The sequence below is a fragment of the Thunnus maccoyii genome, chromosome 23, assembly GCF_910596095.1.
Source record: "Thunnus maccoyii chromosome 23, fThuMac1.1, whole genome shotgun sequence".
Classification (NCBI taxonomy): domain Eukaryota; kingdom Metazoa; phylum Chordata; class Actinopteri; order Scombriformes; family Scombridae; genus Thunnus; species Thunnus maccoyii.
In genome coordinates, this window is record NC_056555.1 from 18292211 (window position 1) to 18311625 (window position 19415).

At 39.4% G+C, this 19415-nt stretch overlaps 1 protein-coding gene across 9 annotated transcripts in view; it reads left to right on the forward strand.

Moving 5' to 3' along the window:
• The window catches only part of ppfia2 (PTPRF interacting protein alpha 2), a 158848-nt gene that overhangs the window by 40796 nt on the left and 98637 nt on the right, over window positions 1-19415 (forward strand). For 3 of the 9 annotated variants that reach the window (XM_042402509.1, XM_042402512.1, XM_042402511.1), the window contains exon 1: window positions 16647-17319. The exons of the other annotated variants lie outside the window; for them this stretch is intronic. In XM_042402509.1, the coding sequence (XP_042258443.1) occupies window positions 17239-17319 (81 nt within the window). In that variant the 5' untranslated portion in view covers window positions 16647-17238. Of the gene's footprint in view, window positions 1-16646; window positions 17320-19415 lie in introns of those variants that run through there. 9 annotated transcript variants of the gene reach the window in all.

Genomic DNA, 19415 nt, shown 5'->3' on the forward strand with positions numbered 1-19415 from the left:
AGAGGTAAATAAAACTGGGCTGTAATTGCAGCTGATAACCCCAAAAGATGAAGAGGAATTGTTGAGTGCAGTGAAGGAGATCTAGCTGTGCTTTTTTTTCCCCCTAGAGCTGTTTTTAAGCTTTAAGAGAAAGTCTCAGGTCTTTATTCGCACACACCAAGTAAAAATACAATTTTCTCATGTTTCAAAATCAATTGACCATGATGATGAATGACATGGTTAGTTTATTGGAAATCTTATGATAAGATGATATGATGATCGCTTAAAAAGACATGAATTGGAGGGCTTTCTAAAGGGTCCACTGATTCATGTTTTTCTTTCAAGTCTTAAGTAAGTAAAGTTTACTTGAAGAACTTTAAAAGAATATTTTGATATTTTGGGATATACTTTCTTGCCAAGAGTTAGCTGAGAAGATCGACACCACTCTCATATAGTATCTGTCTGTTAAATATGAAGCTAGATTACAGTCCAGCACATAACCGTCTATAAAACCACCTTGTTGTTTTTACGTTTGCTGCCAAAAACTCATTTTGGATAGTATTAAACATGTCTGCCATGATATACATCTAATTAGAACCACCTGTTCTGACTAAATCTGGATTTTTGAATAAGGAACACAGAGAGATTAACAGCTCAGGTCAGTGTAAAGGACATGTGCGAATGTGTAAATTTAGATGGAGGACAGCTAGAACATAAGAGCAGCACCCGCAGCTCCTTTCAGAACATTTTGCCCATGCTGTACAATAGCAGGAGCTGTGAAATGTCACACAGCTAAAGGTTATTTCCTACTTCATTAGTGCCAGGGGAAAAACAGTGATGCCCATGTTCTGACTGAGCAGGTTTCAGTGGTCAGTGGGCCAAGGACAGTGTTAGTCTGCGATAAGGTGAGAGGAATGCTAAGTGCTGGAGAGTATAGAGGTGATATTAAACAGGCTCCCATTTGTTGAGGAGGAAGTAGAGTAGCAGACAGGATATACAAATACAGACCCCAATACAGACAATTTGTCATTTTAGCCCGTTTTGGATGTTTCACAAGCTGAGCATGTTTGTGTTTTTTGTTCTGGCTGTGTTATCCCCTAATCTGACATAGAAACCACCTCTAAATAAACGTTGTGTAGTCTTGCTTTCCAGTTCTTGTATCAGACATTTCCTCATCTAAAATCAGTAGACTTAGGCTAAGTTTCCACTGTTCTTTACTGCACTTTTTGATCAAATTTCTTGTACACTTGCTTATGTTAAGACAACATTTAGTGCTGATATTTAAATGAAAAAAAAAGTTTTGAATTAAAAAATAAATGTTTATACCCCTCAAACTGAGGTGTAAAATAAAAAAAAGAATCATTTTGGTATCTGTATGAAAACCCAGGTATCATATTGGCCCTGGTATTGAAAAATTTGACACCCAGCCCTAGTCCCTACACACCCATTCACAACTACACACATCCCCAACACCTTGCTCAGCCAGAGAATGGCCAGTCATCACTAGAGCTCATTTTTTTTGAGCCTGGGTTGTACATTCATGATTGGGAGCGCCGGCTGCAGCTGGCTCCAAGCAGCCCCGTTGCTTGGAGGGATTATGGTAGCCGCTATAATTTGCTGTTCTGATAGGGTGCAGGTTCTTCGAGAGCGGCTCATATGGATTGTGTGTTTGAGCGTGGGAGGATGCTTCATTCTGGTGGCTGACACAAGGTCTTGTGATGCCTGGTGTCTAGTGTCCTAGTGTCAGTTCAAATCTCAAGGCTGACTTGTGGCTCAAGAGATGATAGATAGCAACACTGAAAGTATATATTTACATGTTAGTGACACCTTTTGATCTGAGATGCATCCCCCCGTCATCCCAGTTGCTTTTCACTATGAAAACTACTGTATATCAGCAATAATTTAAACATACTGTAGGTAGAGAGAGGTATTTGCCAAACAGCATGTAACAATTACAAATTAGATTAAAAAACTGGGTTGAAATGGAAGTGAATCAGTACTGCTCTCCTGAAAGTGGAGTCGCTAAACATTTTGATATCTGAAAATGGTTTCAGAGTTTATATAGTCAATATATTATATATATAAATGGTGGACTGAGTTGTCCTTGAAAAAGTATATTAAATTCATTTCCTGATCTTAACTCATTGCCTAAAACTGTTGCAAGACCACCTTTGACAAAATCATTTAGGAAATTAGTTTCTCTTGTATCTGTACACCTGCTGCAGTGAGGTTAGTTTTTCCTCTTGTTGGATTCTGCCATCTTGTGGCCAAATCAGGTTGCACAGTCATATAAAAGACAAAATCCACCCTAACCGAACATCCAGTAAAGTTTGTTATTTCTATAATACAGTACAGCTCATGAGGTGGATGATGTGGATGTGATCAAGTCTGTACTTAACATTAAAAGCAGAGAGATAGGACCCTGTGGCAGCAGAAGTGCTGGTCTTACTGGGATATTGGTACATTTTTCTCATAGAGACCTTTAAGCTTTATGAAAAACATATGAATTAGGCACTGGTGATGTGGATATAATCCAACCCCTATTACAGCATATTGTGATTTTGCTATATATCATTTTGGTAGCATTAAATACCAAACAAGATGAGGTGCTTTCTCACATCGATGCGAAAAATCCTTTAAGTCCAATATTGCCATAAATCAGTCCCTCTTATTGATTTGTGATGTGGGTGTCAGTGGCCAATTACAAAAATATTAAACAGATAGGTACCTTGATATGTAAGGTATCGCAAAATCTCTAACAGTTGATAAAATTCTATGATTTCACACTATTTTGTCATATCACCAAACCTTATTTGGATGTATTATCTCTCAAAATATCCTAATAATCCCATAAAGAAGTTACTAAATTAGTGTTTATGGACCAGTCAGTCACCAGATGAGATCATAAATTGGTATTGATTGATTTCCAGTATAGAGGAGATGTTGTGTGTAGATTAGCTCTAAGTATTCTTCTTTTTAATATGGTCATGTTGACATTTAACCTCAAGACGATGCATAATATTATATCATTTTTGTGTCTATGTTTACAGAAATATCCCAATTCAATCACCTTTTTTCTTTTATAAAGTGTTTTGATTATTAATCTAGGACCATGATCTCATCTTAAATTTTACAAAGGCCTCATCCACACACGAGCGATTCCACTGTGGCACGTAACACCTCTTTTTTACCAGCAGATGGTGCTGTGTCACTATTTAATCTCTTTAGTGCTAACCTCCAATTTGCCACCTCATGCAACACAAACTCATCAGTATTCACCTCCTTATTTCTATACCTCCACTACTGCTCACAGACCTCTCTACTCATATATCTCCTCCAATATCTTCCAACCTGTCTCAACCGTTCATTAGAGTAATCCATTGATCTTGGCAAAGCGATGTGGAAGCTGTGATAATTTCTGAGACCATTTCTCTTGATACTTCCACCAGCGGAATATGAATTGGCTTTCCAGCGAAGGGCAAATCTAAGCTATAAATCACAAGTCATTTGTGTCAGCGGGGCTCCTTCAGACTTCATAATGGTCTTTATCAGGTTAAAAGCAGCAGCCAATGTCAATAAAGATGGAAACAGATGGTTTTCTACTCTGTGTGTCTTCACTTGGGAACACTGTATTTACTGACTGCAGGAGTTAGATCTTATGAACACAGTATTGACATATTGAAGCGGCTGTTTTGGTCTTAGAGCTTTAACACACTGCCATTTTTTGCTCCTGAATGGAAGTTGATGAGGTCTCGACATGCACATGTGTTAATTTGTTTCCCGAAGCTTGATTTGCTGGTGTTTGGGGTGTGTTTGCACGTCTATGAGTTTGTTTGCACTGCCAAGAGGCCAATTAAGCCGCGTGATCAAGTGCAGGTCTCTGCTGGTTGCCGGCGACAGGCGTAGAAGACGTAGTGCTCTGCGTCCACATTGCAGAGGATGGATGGTCTGTTTGGGGACAGTGTGTGTTCTCTCAGTAAAACAGTCATGACAGCTTTCATTTTCATCCATCACCTCCGCCGTGATGATTTGGCCTTTAGAGAAGGGGCCCGTCTATCCGCCCTATTAATGAGATTTTAGGGGATTCAGTTGAACACAAACTTTTTTTTAAGTTGATTCAGGAGGGGTTTTTTGCTTCTCTGCAGCAATGGAACATAATCACTTCGTAAATACAGATTTTTCTGGCTTAATTGAACAAGATTATAATAACATTTTGGTGCATTATGTGAATTTATGCTCATCCTGTGCTCGTCTGATTTTTTTTTTCTAGGTTTTATCCAACACTCACCCAAAATATTACATTTGCTCAGTTCAAGAAATTTTTTCATTATCATGAGAACTTTAACCTTATTTCCTTTGCCCCTTTATTGGATTTCTTAATGAGTTTCAGAGTCAGAAAGCAAAACTGCTGTTGAAATGGTATTTCGTGTCCCAAAAGCAAGGTTTGTTGTTATCTATGAGCAGCAGCAGTATTCTTCATGAAGCTGGGGGCCGTAATGAGAAAGTTATGAGATTGTTCCTTCCCCTCTGCGCTGCTGGAGAAGACTGATGAGCCCGAACTTGCAAATAAAGTAAAAACAATCAAGGGTGAGGGTGGGTAGGAGAAAGACACACACAACACACACATACACCGAATAAAAAGAGATGTGCTCGTATACTCATGGAAGATTGATTGTGTCAATATCCACTTCATTTTTTTATGGTGCAATATGTCTCCTCGTAAATTCCCTCCTTCATACTCAGGCTTTAGCTACAGGAAAGAAACTCCACTGGTGATTGAAACTTGTCCACTTAGTTGAATTGGAGCCTTATCAAATTGTGATAGTAATGGGCCTAGTTAAGATTTTACAGGAATAAAATAGATTTTGATAGCAAATGACAAAATCTCCCTGTTGGATTTCTACTCTACAGCAGAGGTCACTTTTCAAACAGTTCCATTAACATTTGCGTTTATGGAAACATTTGCTCATAGCAAATTAAACACCAGATACTCCAGTGTAAAATACCATAAAATTATGTTTCTGGTAGATTTATTTTTTTAACAATTAATGAAATTCCTGCAGTCAAGCATCTTCATGTTTTTTTTATCTTGAATTATCCTGCTCATCATCAAAAACCAAGGTTTCTTGACAACCCTTAAGATTACAGCCTCAGCTTTGACAAAGAGTAGTTTATATTCACACATTCAAGGCTCTCCTCCAAGATCAAGGTCATCAAAGACTTGATCCTGGATCGTGAGATTAACATGAATCATGAAAAAGTCCATTTATAACAATCCCTGAGATACACGATTGTATTATCTGTTATCTGTTTAGTTTTACCATGGACAAACATGCGTACACACACTGTGTCTCCATCCAATTTTTGCTCTGGACTTCATTTAGGAGGCATCAGCCACCCACTCAGAGCTCTGTGGACTGACAGTAGTGTGTATGTGCATGCGTAAGTGCTCATTAAACCTTCAAAATGACTTCCGTTAACCTGTCAACCAACCCACATCAATATAGATGTTTCCAGAGCTGCCACAGAGCAGTTTGGATATCAGTAGCATTGTTGTAGAGTAGCATAGTTTTTGTCAGAGTGGATGACAAATGTATGTTTACTGCTTTTGAGTGTATGTGGAGGATGATTCAGTTGTCATAGTTGGGGGTTTTTTAGGAAACATGAGTAATCATATTGTAGTGTGTCTAAAGGAAGTGTAATCCCCGTCTATCTGACTGCAGCACAATCTTTCACATCACCGCAGGCACAGTTAGCTTGTATCTGCTCTGAGTTTTATTCAGGGAGAATCTGATTCTTTTTCCAATCTGTATCAGTGCACAACAAAGTTTGACATTGAGAAAGTTGAAAGATTTTCTGTTTACTCAGGTGCAGAGTGAAGTGGAATCGTGACCTGTTTCTCAAGTTGTGTCTCCATTCCTTGACCCAAACAAAAATGGCAGCTGGAAAAAATAGTTGCTTTCTTGTCGAGTTTCCAGCTCTATTTTGGTCAAGATAAAGTTAGGAACCTTGAGAAACTACACACAGTTATACTTCACTGCACACTAGAGGAAATATAATTTGCACAAGGCAGAAAAAAGAGGATTATGGACATGTCTTCAAAAACTGTTTTTCACAAACATACCTTTTGATGAAAGTTATGTCTTTAACTCAACTGTACTTATCAGTGAAAAAGCCTCAAAAGTAAAAGCCTTGATTACAAGAGAGGCACAAACTGGGAGTCTTTTTCTGCAGTATTCCTGTTATGCATTGATTGTTTTTCTCTTTATTCTTATCAGACAGCATGGTACAGCTTGAAACAATAGGTCCCAAGATCTGTTATGAGAAAAAATAAAATAAGAATATAGTCTAAATGTAATTTGGTCCATAAATCATGGGAGGATACTTTCCGAATGAGTGTGGAAAACTTCAATAAATACTCCAGTAAACAGTGACTTTTTTACATTTTGAAATGTATCTCCTTGTTTTTAATGTTTTGATTGGATTTTGTGCATAAAACTGACTGTTGAAAGTTGCAAGCGGAAGCAGCAGTAACATGATATTGAACAAACAAAGTCAAGCTCCCTGCAACTCTCAGCAGGGCCCCTGCAACAGTGCACTCTAAAGCCTCCGCCACATGGTGCCAGCTCAACTCGACTCTACTCGCTTTACTTTTCTGGGTTACGTTTTCCACTGCAGATAGTAACCCCTCAATGGGGCGGGGTTTGCAGGGATGACAGTCGCTGAATGGTCAAACATATACAGCTGCTTCATTTAATAATGTTAAAAGTAAAGTTAGACTTTGTTGTTGGCTTCCCAACTCATTTAAAAGAAAAACAAGAATAAAAGAGAGAGAGAGAGACAGCATGGCGGTGGTCGAGCGAGGAGAGGGAGCGGCGGTAGGGAGAACAAAGCAGTGAATGAGATAAATGAAACATTATTTTCTGATTGTTTCATGGTGGTTACATTCTAAAGCATAAAATAAATAACCATTCATTAATTTTCCCTCGCAGGATGTCTCGTGACACACAAGTGATGATTCTATGACGATTCTCTCTGACCATTCGGTGGTCTGCAGTGTTTTCACGTTACCTTTTAGTATCGGCTCAGCTCGCTTGGTACCTTGATGGAGGTGATACCAAAAAAAGTACCAGTTACCAGGTCCTATAGACAACTTTTGCCTGATGGAAAACCAAAAAAAGTGAATAGAGTACCATGAGCAAGTACCACGCGGTGGAAAAGGGGATTAATATACGTAGGGCTAAATTTCCTACCAACAATACTGACATAACAGCAGGTTTTGGGTATTCAAAGTGTACTGGTACTTCGCATGAATGGATGCAATGTTTGACACTTTCTTTCTTTATGCTCTTTAACTGTTGAAGCTGTCTGCTGACAGATTATCTCCTTATGTATAATAAAAATCAGTATATTTAGACTTTTAACATCAACCCACACACAGTGAAGAGTACATAGATTCCACATATGTAACTCACTAGCAACAGTTGTATCTAGGTTATGCTTTTGATAAAAAACACATGGCAAGCAGTTAGTTTACAATTCCTCCTCTAACGTGTGGTTACCAAGCAGTTTGTACATCCAGAAAAAGCCTCATGACATTCAAATAAGACTGCAGAGCCAACAAGCAAGAATGAGGTGTAGGCGGTTTCACATCAATGCTCTGCATTTTGTGACTCAGCCATTATGTATGACTTTTGGATCAGATATTTTTGGCATCCCGAAATATCAAAATAGCAGTTTCAAGTAGGAGTTTATTTCACTGCTTAATAAGAACCATTTGGTGCATTTGAGAAGTTTCAGACACTTCTACGGTGTTAATATAATAATATAATTTTTATTGTTAGTACACGTGCATTTATAATGAAGCGATGTTTGCTATGATAAAGTCACCTTCAAACTGTTGTAATACAATTGTATAACTTTAAATCTCCTTCATTTTATCTATTCTATAGATACAATACAACTTTACCACTTACTTTTACAGTTATCTATGAGCAGATTTATGTATATTTACAGTGCAGCTTCCTCTGGTCCTCTGGTCAAGTTCTGTTTCCATGTAGAAAATAAAAGATATTGCCAGTCAGCATATGCGCATGAACAACTATACTCAAAATAATGATTGACAGTTCATATACCCGAATCAGCATGTTTCTTTAGAAGTGCTGAGCACAACATCGCACGTGATCAGGACAGTCAAAAGCTATATGTTTGTAATGCGGTGTTAGTTCGCTCGAAGATGATTGAAAACCTGCTTCGCTGCTCTCTGCTCGCTCCGGGTTTGATTATTTTCCTGACGGACACTCCAACTGCATCCTGGAATCATCTGTGTCTGTGTTATTTTATGTATGAGTAAACAAATACCTGTTACTAGTGGTAGCGTTGGAGGAGCTAAATATATAGTATCAGTTATGATTAGGCCAACTGAAAAACAGACATATTTTGATGGTAAACAAGGACTGTTTTTCTCTTTTAGCAAAGTATAGTTTTACCTTCTGTGAAACTTGATCTGCAAAATCTGGAGTGTTAGATATGTTTTTGTTTTGTGTTCTAGCTTTTATTATCTATTTTCCATTTGTGAAACATCAAAACAAATGTCTGTGCAGCATTTTCACATGAATTTTGGTGCATTTTTATAAATTATGAACAAAAAGTTTGCAGAAAATAACCATGATCTCACCTGTTTATGCGCTTTAAGTACAGTTGAGCCTAGCTCCTGAAATGCTTATATTTACAAAATGTATCCAATGTATTCATAATTTCAATAATTACTATAGTTACTCCTCTTACTTGAATTCTCCATAAAATTAGAAGCCTTCTGCAGGAAGACCTGAGGGGAGACCCGAAAAAATAAGAATGACCGTGGTTAAGAAAGTAGACCCTTTCTTTGTATTCGCTGTCAGGAATCACGGAAGTGGGATGAAGAGGTTAGTCGACCACAGGGATGAAACCTCAAGTCCTTACTGCACTCAAGAGCACTGAGAAGAACTGTGAGCTCCATTTCCTGCAGCCGCTTTACAGTTGTTTTTGCCTTGTCTTTATCTTAGCTATAGACTAGAGGGAAAAAAAGCATTTTCAAATGACAACCTACTGACAAAATCTCCTCCTTGAGACTGACTTCTAAGGGAAAAAATGTCAAAGGCTGTTTCAGCTTCCTGCAGAGCTTCGGTGAAAACAACTGGACCGTTAAAAGACTTGGAATTTCCCAGAGGGTGGCAAGCAATACCATAGGTTATAGCCTGCCTCAGTAGCTAAAATGTATCAATCTTCCTTTTTTTTTTCCTTTGGCACTGAATGTCTTAAAAAAATAAAACCTGCTTTTAAAGCGGATCAAAAATGGAAAATAATGGTCCCCTGGATTTCATCATTCACACATTGCTCGGAAAAAAATCACACATCAGCCAAAAAGACAACAAATGAGTCAGAGCTTTAAAATGACCATGAAAGACAGAAGGCAACGGTCTCGGGGGACAAGAGCATGGAAGATGCAGTCAGAGGGAGCGTTGGAGAATGAGTGGAAAGAGAAAGCGATATGGAGGACGTGTGTTGTGTGATTTTTAGCAACGCTTGTGATATGACTCTAGGGATGGCATTGTCAGTCCAGACTGAAATATCTCAACAACTATTAGATGGATTGCCTTAAAATTTTGCACAGACATTCATTATCCCTAGAACTTCCGCTCGGCTGCTGTGACATGCTTTCACAAATCTGAATATGCAGCAAACAGTAGCCCATGCTTCTCTCCATAACCATACCAATGCATCCACCTCCTGTTCTGCCATTTCTTTTTTCTCCCACTGTATGTACAGTACTGTGCACTCTATGGCCTCAAGGCACAGTATCTTTCTTTATGCACATGCCTACATACATAAGCAGCAATAGGGCTTTTATGTTTGGATATAATGATTGCAGCACAATATTTTATAATGATTTCAATGCTTTCAGTTGCTTTTTTTTGGTGTTTCTTTCTGGAAAATAGGAAAATAGTGTGCATGGATTACATTGGTCATAAAGCAACACTTTCATATATGTACATAAATGATTCCACAAGCACATATATGCTATTTGTTAAACAAATAGCATATATGTGTTATCTTATTAAATTACTCTTAATGCTATCTGTTATCTTATTAAATTACTCTAAATGCATTTTGTTGGGCTTTTGTCCAAACAGCTGCTGAAAACCTGCCATGTTTTTCTTCTCCCCGTTTATCCACCAGCATTTTGTTTCTTGAATCACATCTTCTCCACTGGATGATGTTCCCAACACACACACACATTCACTCAACACTGCACCCTTGACAATAGCTCTCTAATGTTTCAGCAGTGACATGATCAGGGCAACGTCCATTACAGCTGTCTGCCCACACATGACTGTTGACACGATCAATATGCCTCTACTGCTGCTCTGCTTCAGACAACCAAGAAGCCTCCATGCAGGGAGGGCCCCATGACCTTCACTGACACCTGCAGATCGAGTGTTTCTTACAAACTCAGCAAGAGACTTTAGCCAGCAGATATTAGAACAAGCCAGTAAAGAGACTTGCTAAATTGTCAGTGCAAAAGCAATCAAAAAACACTCAATAGCAATGGCAATCAAAAGGCTCAATTTTTGGAGTGCGCTCAAGGAAATTAGTATTCTAGTCATAGGGATGGAGCAGTTACAGAATTTTTGGGTCTAATTTGAGAGAGGAGAAGCCACAAAACAGTTTGAAATAACATTTTGATAATAATAATAGCCGGTGGAATTTGGCGTAGAGTATGGCAGCAGGTGAAGACCCAATTAGGCAGTGGCAAGTGTGATTATGGAAGGTGGCGGTGTTGTGGTGCCTGGAGGGGCCCTTCAGCGAGAGACTGAGCTATCATACAGGGAATTGCATAGAGAATAAGAAAGAAAACTAAAAGCTTTCTTCACAGAACTTTATTTCAGGAATGTTATCATGAAAATGCAAACAGCAAAAACGCCTTTTTGTCAACAATTTGTCCTGAAAAATGTCCTGTTTCTTCTTCACTAATTTGAGGAAGATTGAATCCAGTTTTTTTGACACTCATAGATCCTTGTCTCTTTCTGTAATCTGGCTCCACACCCAGAGGATGACTGCAGATTTGCCAGTTCCTTCAGCTGACAGTTGAGCTCTTTGGGGAGCTCTATAATACGATATGTACCACAGTACATCACAACACAGCTTCAGCTCCTTAAAGGGCCTAGTCTCTAGTCAGCTTGTTAAGAGTGTGTGTTTGACACCATGTGCCAGGCACGGTGACAATAGAGTATGAGGATTCTAACATGCCACCATCTCCCCTGAGTGTCCCCAGTCCAGCAGTACCACAGTGATTTATCATGCGCTACATATCAAATGTGCACTTCAGCAGCTAGTTGAAGCAGGGAAGAATTACCTCTGGAGCGCTGCTATTTACTGCAATATCAACTTTTGATAGTTTGAAATGAAAGCTCTGTGTTGTATTAACTGATCTATTTTTAATACATTTCATGATCCATATCAAAAAAATCAATTCCCATACATTTTGAATATTTTTTGCAATGTGGCACTAACGATAGCAATGTCGGTGGTCGGTCGGTTCACCATTTTGGTCCAGACTGAAATATCTCAACAACCTTTGGATAGTTTCCGTGAAAATCTGTACAGACATTCATGGTGCCCAGAGGATGAATCCCACTAAATTTGGCGACCCCTTGACTTTTCATCTGGTGCCATCATGAGGTTGAACATTTGTGGATGAAATATCTCAACAACTATTGGATGGATTGCCATTAAATTTGAGTCATGTATTCATGTCTCCCTCAGGATTAATTATAATAATTATGATGATCCTTTAACTTTTCACATATGCGTCATCACCATCATCAAGTCAAAAAATTTTATTTATCCAGTGTACTTTGTGTTTAGTGCTAATTAGCAAATGTTAACATGCTAACAGACTCAACTAAGATGGTCAAAACAGCATCACAAATCAGCTAGTGTGGCAGTAGGCTCTTGATCTTGTTTGTCTATAAATCAACAATATTACCTATATATGTGTACATGACTGATTCTTAAACAATTATTCAATTATTCTATAGCTTGATCAACAGAAAATAATTGTTAGTTTGTCTCAAGTGTTGGAATTTGCTACTTTTCTCTATTTGACTGCATATGATTGAAATTAAACTGTTGGTTGGACAAAGCTAGCAATTTGAAGACATTATCTTGGGCTTGTCATGGGCATTTTACAGACTAAACGACTCACCCATCAATAGCAGAAATAACTGACAGATTTATTAATGGTAAAAATAATCATTATTTTGAACCCTTGGTTCCATGCAGGGTTGTTGTAGCCTGTGGATGAACATTACCATTCAGATTCATCCTGTGGGACATTCAAGAATTTTTAAGACAGCAGTCTTGTCTTACATAAGGTTTGTTTTAAATAAATTGCCATATTTCCCCCCAAGCTTCATTCCTTTTTTTTTTACAGTTTCGGGCTTCAAATGTGTATTTTTCCACTGCATGTCAGGACAGAGTCTCATGACTCTCTTTCCCAGAATAATTGCTTTCTGTCAGCTCATTTGTCCCAGTTGGGAGACTGTGTACAAGTATTTTCTATAACCAATTAATGTGACTTTTCTGTTGTGTTTACCACTAAAAAAGACCTGGCTCCGGTGATCTCCGGTTGGTGCAGTATGATTTGCATTTTTTTTAAACACGGGAGAATTTATTCAAAGCTGCAAAAGTCTGCCACTGTCATTAATGCTGGTCCATCTCATGTTTCTTGTCTAAAGTTGCAATCGCCACATCCTCATTACGTATGCACAAAATGTCACTCTTTTCTGTTCCTTGTTTGCAGCTCATTTGCAGTTTAAGTGGTTGTTTGACCAAGCAGGCTTACAGCAAAATGCTCTGTCACAAGCTCACAATGTCTATTAGAGACATACAGTGCACACACACACACACACACACACACACACAGATACAGAGTAAATGAAAATGTGTGATTTACATACATATCCTCAGGTTACCACAGCTCTGGTATGTGTGGTCTCGTACGCCCACCAATATTGCTACGGGTCATTGCTAAGTGTTTCATGTGTATTTGCTTAACAGCTGGGGGTTTAATGAGGAATTCTTATCTGTCCTTAACAAGACCTCTCAAAGCAGCATCACACTTTTTCCCTACCTAAATGCATATTAGCTTTGCTCCGCAGAAAACACAGATGCCTCTCCAATCCCAGTTTGTGCATTATCACCGCTACTATCTGATATCTGTCAAAGGCTGTAGCTGGCCTCATAGATTAGGACAGCGGTCTGATCAAACACGGGTTTTCAAACCAAAAATCAATTTGTTTGAGCGCTTTGATTGATGAAACAGGACCATGTGTGTTTTTCTTCTTAAGGGATTTGGATGGAAAGAGGGATGCATTTCAAGAGACGTGCAGGCCCGCATGAAAGCGCATGAACACAGACACGCACACACATGTGTCAGACACACATACAAACACACTCACTCAGGTGCCGTTTTAATGAACCACAGTCTGTGTGTTTGCACAAACTGCCTCAGTGGGCCCATGCGAATAAGCACTTTGATGAAAAATTGATTGGAAATATTATTATTTAAATACCCTACTTTGATAAAAAATTCTAGTAACTGTTTAATTTGTACAACAATGTCCTGCTTTAATTAATTTAAATACTTTCTTGAAGAGTATTAGTCTCTTGATTCATATTTAATTTTCCGTCTGTGATGCTTTGGCAGCTGTGGAAACGCTGAAAGACAAAGAATAGTGTCAATCAGAGCTGGAGAAAACACAGAGAGGATTGAGAGACCCGAGCCAATGAGCACTCTGAACCACTAAGCCATGCCCACTGCACATCTGTACGATGACGTCAGAGTCCAGTGCACTGCAGAACACAGACAAGTCCCTTTATGTGACTGATGTGCAGAAGGGCTTAGTAGCCCCTGATGGCAAAGATCCTGCACATCCATACCGTCCTACTCAGCAGAAATGCCCCAGAAGGTTGGACACAGGTTGTCACAAATTATAAGGACACACTTTTCTACAATGATTTCACAATGTACCTCTAATTTTTCCCGAAATATCACTGTATGTCTCTATAGTATAACACTTAATTGATAGAAAAAAATGTCAGTTTTAGCTCCTTAATAGTTTTTTGAATGCGTTTTCCATTCATTTTCTTATGTTATGAAAATAATTTGAGACTTGCTAAGGTTAGCAAACCACCATGGTGAACATGGTGAGCCTAGGAAGCACATCCATATTGGACAATTCACGATTTACATCCAGTTATGTCCATTGTGCAGTGCCAACACAGTAAATTGTGTCTCCTTTATGGAGCAAAGACTGAAGTAAGGATGAGCAGGTCAGGTGGATGGATGACTGTCATGTGGGAGAGTGGAGTTTACGTCCCCTCACAGACCTGATATTAAATGTTTTAGTCGCCTAAACTTGACTATAGTGATCGTTTCACACTCGTAACCATACTGTAGTTGCCCAGATATCATAGAAAGCAAGAATGTTGTCTTGCCAGTTTTCTTAAATTATCATTATAGGGTATTGTAGACATTTCAGATCAATCTGCAACTAAAGTGCGTTACCAAAATGATGATTTAAGGTATAGCTGTGAAATCTATATGATTCGTACTAAATTGACTAAAACAAGCAAAAGCACTGATATGTTCCTATTATGTTGGAATCTAATTACTAACATTTGCTAAATATAATGTAGGGTTGTTGTTGAAACCTTAGTCAACCCGATGTGACATCTCTGTAGGCTAAGCAGTCATTTTTTGTAAGCTCTTGCTGTTACGACGAGACACAGGGCTGGGCATGTCTGCTGACAAGACTGACCCCAGGATGTCTCCCACTGAGCTTTGCCCAAGTTTTATCAGCCAATCAGATGCCTGGACCTCAGGCCCCATCTGGAGCATCTCTGCTCTGCTGGAGCATCTCTGCTTCTAATTTATTATTTCTGTTGTCTTAATTTTCTTGTAAATGCATCTCATTTGCTCTCGCCTTCTTATTTACCCATGTAAGGTCAAGCCCTCAGTGAATATCTGGCATTAAAACAACAAAACAGCGTTGAGGGTGAATTTGAGGAGCAAGTCTGTGTTATTTTTGAGTCAATACACAGTTGAATATTCCCAGGTCAGGAGTGCAACCTCAGCTCAGTCTGGTTAATGGGATCTGCTGCTCCACAGTTGGAAATTCTGTTAACCTGCTATGTCAAGAGCAAATACTTTGAAGTCCCCCAGAACCGAATCTTTCCGAAGACCGCGAGGCTAGCAGTGAGTTCAACCCACTCGGCTTAATCAAGCTCACTGAACTGTGTCTAACAACATAAAATCAAGCCAGAAAATGAACTGCTTGGGATGTCCCTAACAGTAACTAATCTTGATTTAATATCTGAATTATGGCTGAATACTTTGCTTTTTCATCCAATTATCAGAGTCGTCTTTATCAAGATACAAAATGTTAACTTGAATGCTGGCACCCATTTCAATGGAACAAAGAAAATAATTTCATTTTTAACTTTTTTTCCAGATGGCTCTTGGTAGCTTGGACCGAGAATTGGATTAGACCATTCAGCAAATGTGGATTAGTCTCATGAAAAGGCCACTTGATGAGAGAAAATTGGATGTAAAGTGGAGGCACGTCACCCTTGGTTGGAAGTCTGTTAAAGTGGAACTGCTTTTCTTCATATAAAATTGCAGTTAAAAGCTGCCTCCAGTCAATGCCCTTGTCTTAAATTGGTCGAAGCAGATGTATTTTATAGAAGTGCGTCAGCAAAAAAAAAAAAAAAAAATCAATATAGGCTTTCTGCATGGGAACATGGCAGGTCTGTGAAAGAAGGAAGACAGTGAAAGCAGTGGAAATGTTTCAGAGACAGCTCGATAATGGATGTTGGCCCGAGATGTGACTGGAAAGAAGAAGACATGGTGGCTCTCCATTTTAAGTAAAGTGAGCTTGTGACATATATGAAAATAATGAAGTAGCTTGTTGAATTAGTGCTAGCTGACACTCAAAAATGGCAAATTGGTGATAAAAACAGGTTGTTAACTGGATGACTTTGGGTCCAAGGCAAACGACTTTAAGACAAAAGCGCATGAAAGCTTTACTGCATGCTTTAATGAAAGGTGAAGGACTTCCCACATACATCCAGACAACACTGATGAAACAGTCAGTCATCCAAAATGCACCCTATCCATCATGGTGACTGAAGAAAAACTAATTTTTAGTCAAATTCCAGCACTGGTCTGACACATCTAATCATTTTTTTAACCTATATTTACCTATGTGACCTGCTCCTTGCAATTTATTTAACCGCTGATGAATTCTGCACTTGAAACACCACAATCTTCTTCCTTCTGAGTGAACAGACAAGGCCAATCTTTCACACTGTATGTTTTAGACAGTGATAACTTCTCGTCCACAGAGAAAATAAGCATCAGTCTCTTCCTCAAATCAATACTGAGCTACACTGCAAAAAAAATGCGCATCATCAGCACTTACATTCTCAACACGCTGTTTCATAAAATCTAATCTTTTTTGTATGTATTTTTCATTGCAGCACACACAAACAAAAAAAAGGGGGGGAATAACCACCAGACCCTGACAAATAGGCTATTTTGTTTGGGCTTGTTGGGTGAACATGAAATGACTTTGAATTTCTTTGCAACAAAAGGACATTTTTTACAGTGCAAACACGGAGCAAACGTGTGACTCTGCTGCCAATCGAGACACCCAGTATGTTGCTGGCTGAGCCCGGCTGTGATGCTCTGACTGGTTATTGGTGAAGCCAAGAGGAGCAGGGAGGCGATAATCCACGCACAGACGGACCCATCCGAGCCGCTGGCAGAGCTGCTTGCAGCGGGCGTCGGGGGACCATGGATCCGCTGTCTCTCCGCGGGTTTTACTCTCCAGACAAATCATTAGGACACACAGAATAGTCATTTTTGCATGCGAGCGGGGAGGTGCAAAGAAGACAAGAGAGTTGATTTTTGTTTTCACTTCTTTTTGTGATCACGGTTTTTCTTTTCCTTCTCTCGGAAGCGTTGCGCATCTTACCGGAGCGCTTCACCATCCGATGCCGGGAGCGCAGCGTCGGGTCAGGGGCTGATCCGAGTCCTCGCTTCGGGATCGTTTTTCGAGTTTCCGTGAACACTTTACGTTTGGTTGATTTAAAAAAAATACACACACACACATACACGGATCAGTTCTGGATTGCTTGTCCAACAAAGGGATTATGATTTTCTCAGATATGAGTACGGGGACCAACTCCCCCAAGGTGCATCCACCGAATGGGACGAGGTTTTACACGTTCCAGGCAAGTGAACTGCGGGGTTTTTAGCCTCTTTTATACCGTCTGTGGATCTTCTTCTTTCTTCTTTCAGTGTCTGTCAGAGCTTTACTGTTTTGAAAAGAGTAGGATGCTGTGTGGTGGCATATTTGTGTGTAAGATTGTCTGCAGAGCTGAGTTTTGGGTGTTTCCTACCTGCATGTGTTGACTGACCCCTTTCAGACTAGCTCAATCCTAATTGTCCAGGAGTTTGTATTGCATTTGCAATACAGCCCACGCCTACTGTTTTCCATTAAGATGTTGCCAGAAATATATATATATTTATATATAATGTCTTTTTGAATTGAGTAAAGTTAAAGCAAAGTGAATGCTCAGGGTGTGCTCTCAGTCATTCCATAAAGAAATAACAGATTAAAAGAAAAAAAGATTTCTATGGTTTCAGACTTCATCTTATTAAATAAAACATCTGAGGGTGGTATTGTGAGAAACTAGAATTCAGAGTTCATCTCCATCTAGCTACTGTATAATGATGTTAAATTATTCATGCTTAGCCCACTGTATCTCACTCCTTGTATATCTATATTTGAATTGTGCGCTACTTCTATTAGCTATATTATCCTTGTTTCTAAAGAGAAAGTGCACAGTGCCTTACACTGATTGCTGTACGCTGCCCGTGCATATTTCAGCACTGCCCAGAGCCCATGCATGGCAATGAAGCAGTGTCAGTGGATATTGATCGAATGTGTTCCATATGACTCTTGTAACCAAGCCAGCACTTTCTGTTTTTACTGTGGGTGTAAGGAAGAAGGGAAGGAAATGTTTCAGTGAGTGAGGATTTCATCCTCAGGATTTCTCATGGCAGTATTCAAGAACCTGCTGGTTGCCTTTGCAGTATGAAAGGGGGAAAAAAAAAAAGGTGATGATGGTGGGGGGGTAGAGGGGGGGTGAATTTTGCATCCGGTGCAGTCAGCGTGATTTCATAAGCCGCTGCTTTACTGAAGATGAGTGGAAAGTGGTTTGTGGGTTGCTTTTCAAGTGAGCTGAAGTGCTGATGGGAGTTCTGTTTTAGATGACATGTTTATGTAGAAATACACCTGCCTCATCAGTCTAATCACGATCTGGGCCGGCAACACAGCTGAGAGCCTCATCCTCACTTGCAAGTTTAACTTCTGTTTATCATATTTGTTGGTATAACGATATTTAAGATGACTCCTTGCTTTTATTGTAAACAGCAAGGAAAGGCCTGGAGCTGCAAAAGCCCAATAAGGCACAGTATCATTATCTCTGCCTCTTAAATCACATCATACAATATCTTGTTCGTCAGCCCTTTAACCACTGGGCCTCTCTGACTTTTGCGTTTGAAGATTTTACCCTTCAGTGTTTGTCTGGAGCGTCATAAACCTCAGCTTTACCTTTTCATGTCAAATCATTAGTGAGTAAAAGCTCCCCTGAGGGCTTGTACCTGGTGGAAGAAGCTCCTCTGATATCACAAAATTAAAGACGTACTGTAACTCACAGATGATAGTACCAGGAAATCCCCATAAAAAGGAATTGTAGGGAAAGTCAGTACTGGGCCACTTCAATACACATAAATCAAAACTCTTCTACCTTGAGGTCATATAGGATCTGTCATGCTTGGGTAGGTAAAAACATGCATCACTGCACTGAGCCATGCCAAATCAGTGCTCTCTCAGTACAGCCATTTTGAACACAGTTCCTCTCAGATTGTTTACCAACTCCTAATGATATTCATTTTATCAGATTGCCCTTCCTAGTTTGCAATTATAAATGGGCCGAGGCAAATTGAATTAAATTGCAAAGTAGGTGTCTTTTGAAGCCACTGCGTCTCCAGCAGGGTGATGAAGTTATTCAGTTCCTTTAGTATTCACCCAGGCTCTGCAAACATGTACCTAGAATTGTCAGAGTTTGCTTAGTTTGGGATCCTGCTAGTCTGCTACACAGCTGTGTCTACAGTCTCTGTATCTTGCTCCGACTCTCAACCGTTATCTCCTTAGTGACATTTGGAGGGAATAGAGGTGGAAAATTTACATGAAGCACAGACATCAGGAGGATAAAATAGCACTCCCCTTTTTGTAAACCTGTTGTCAACAAATGGTCAGAAA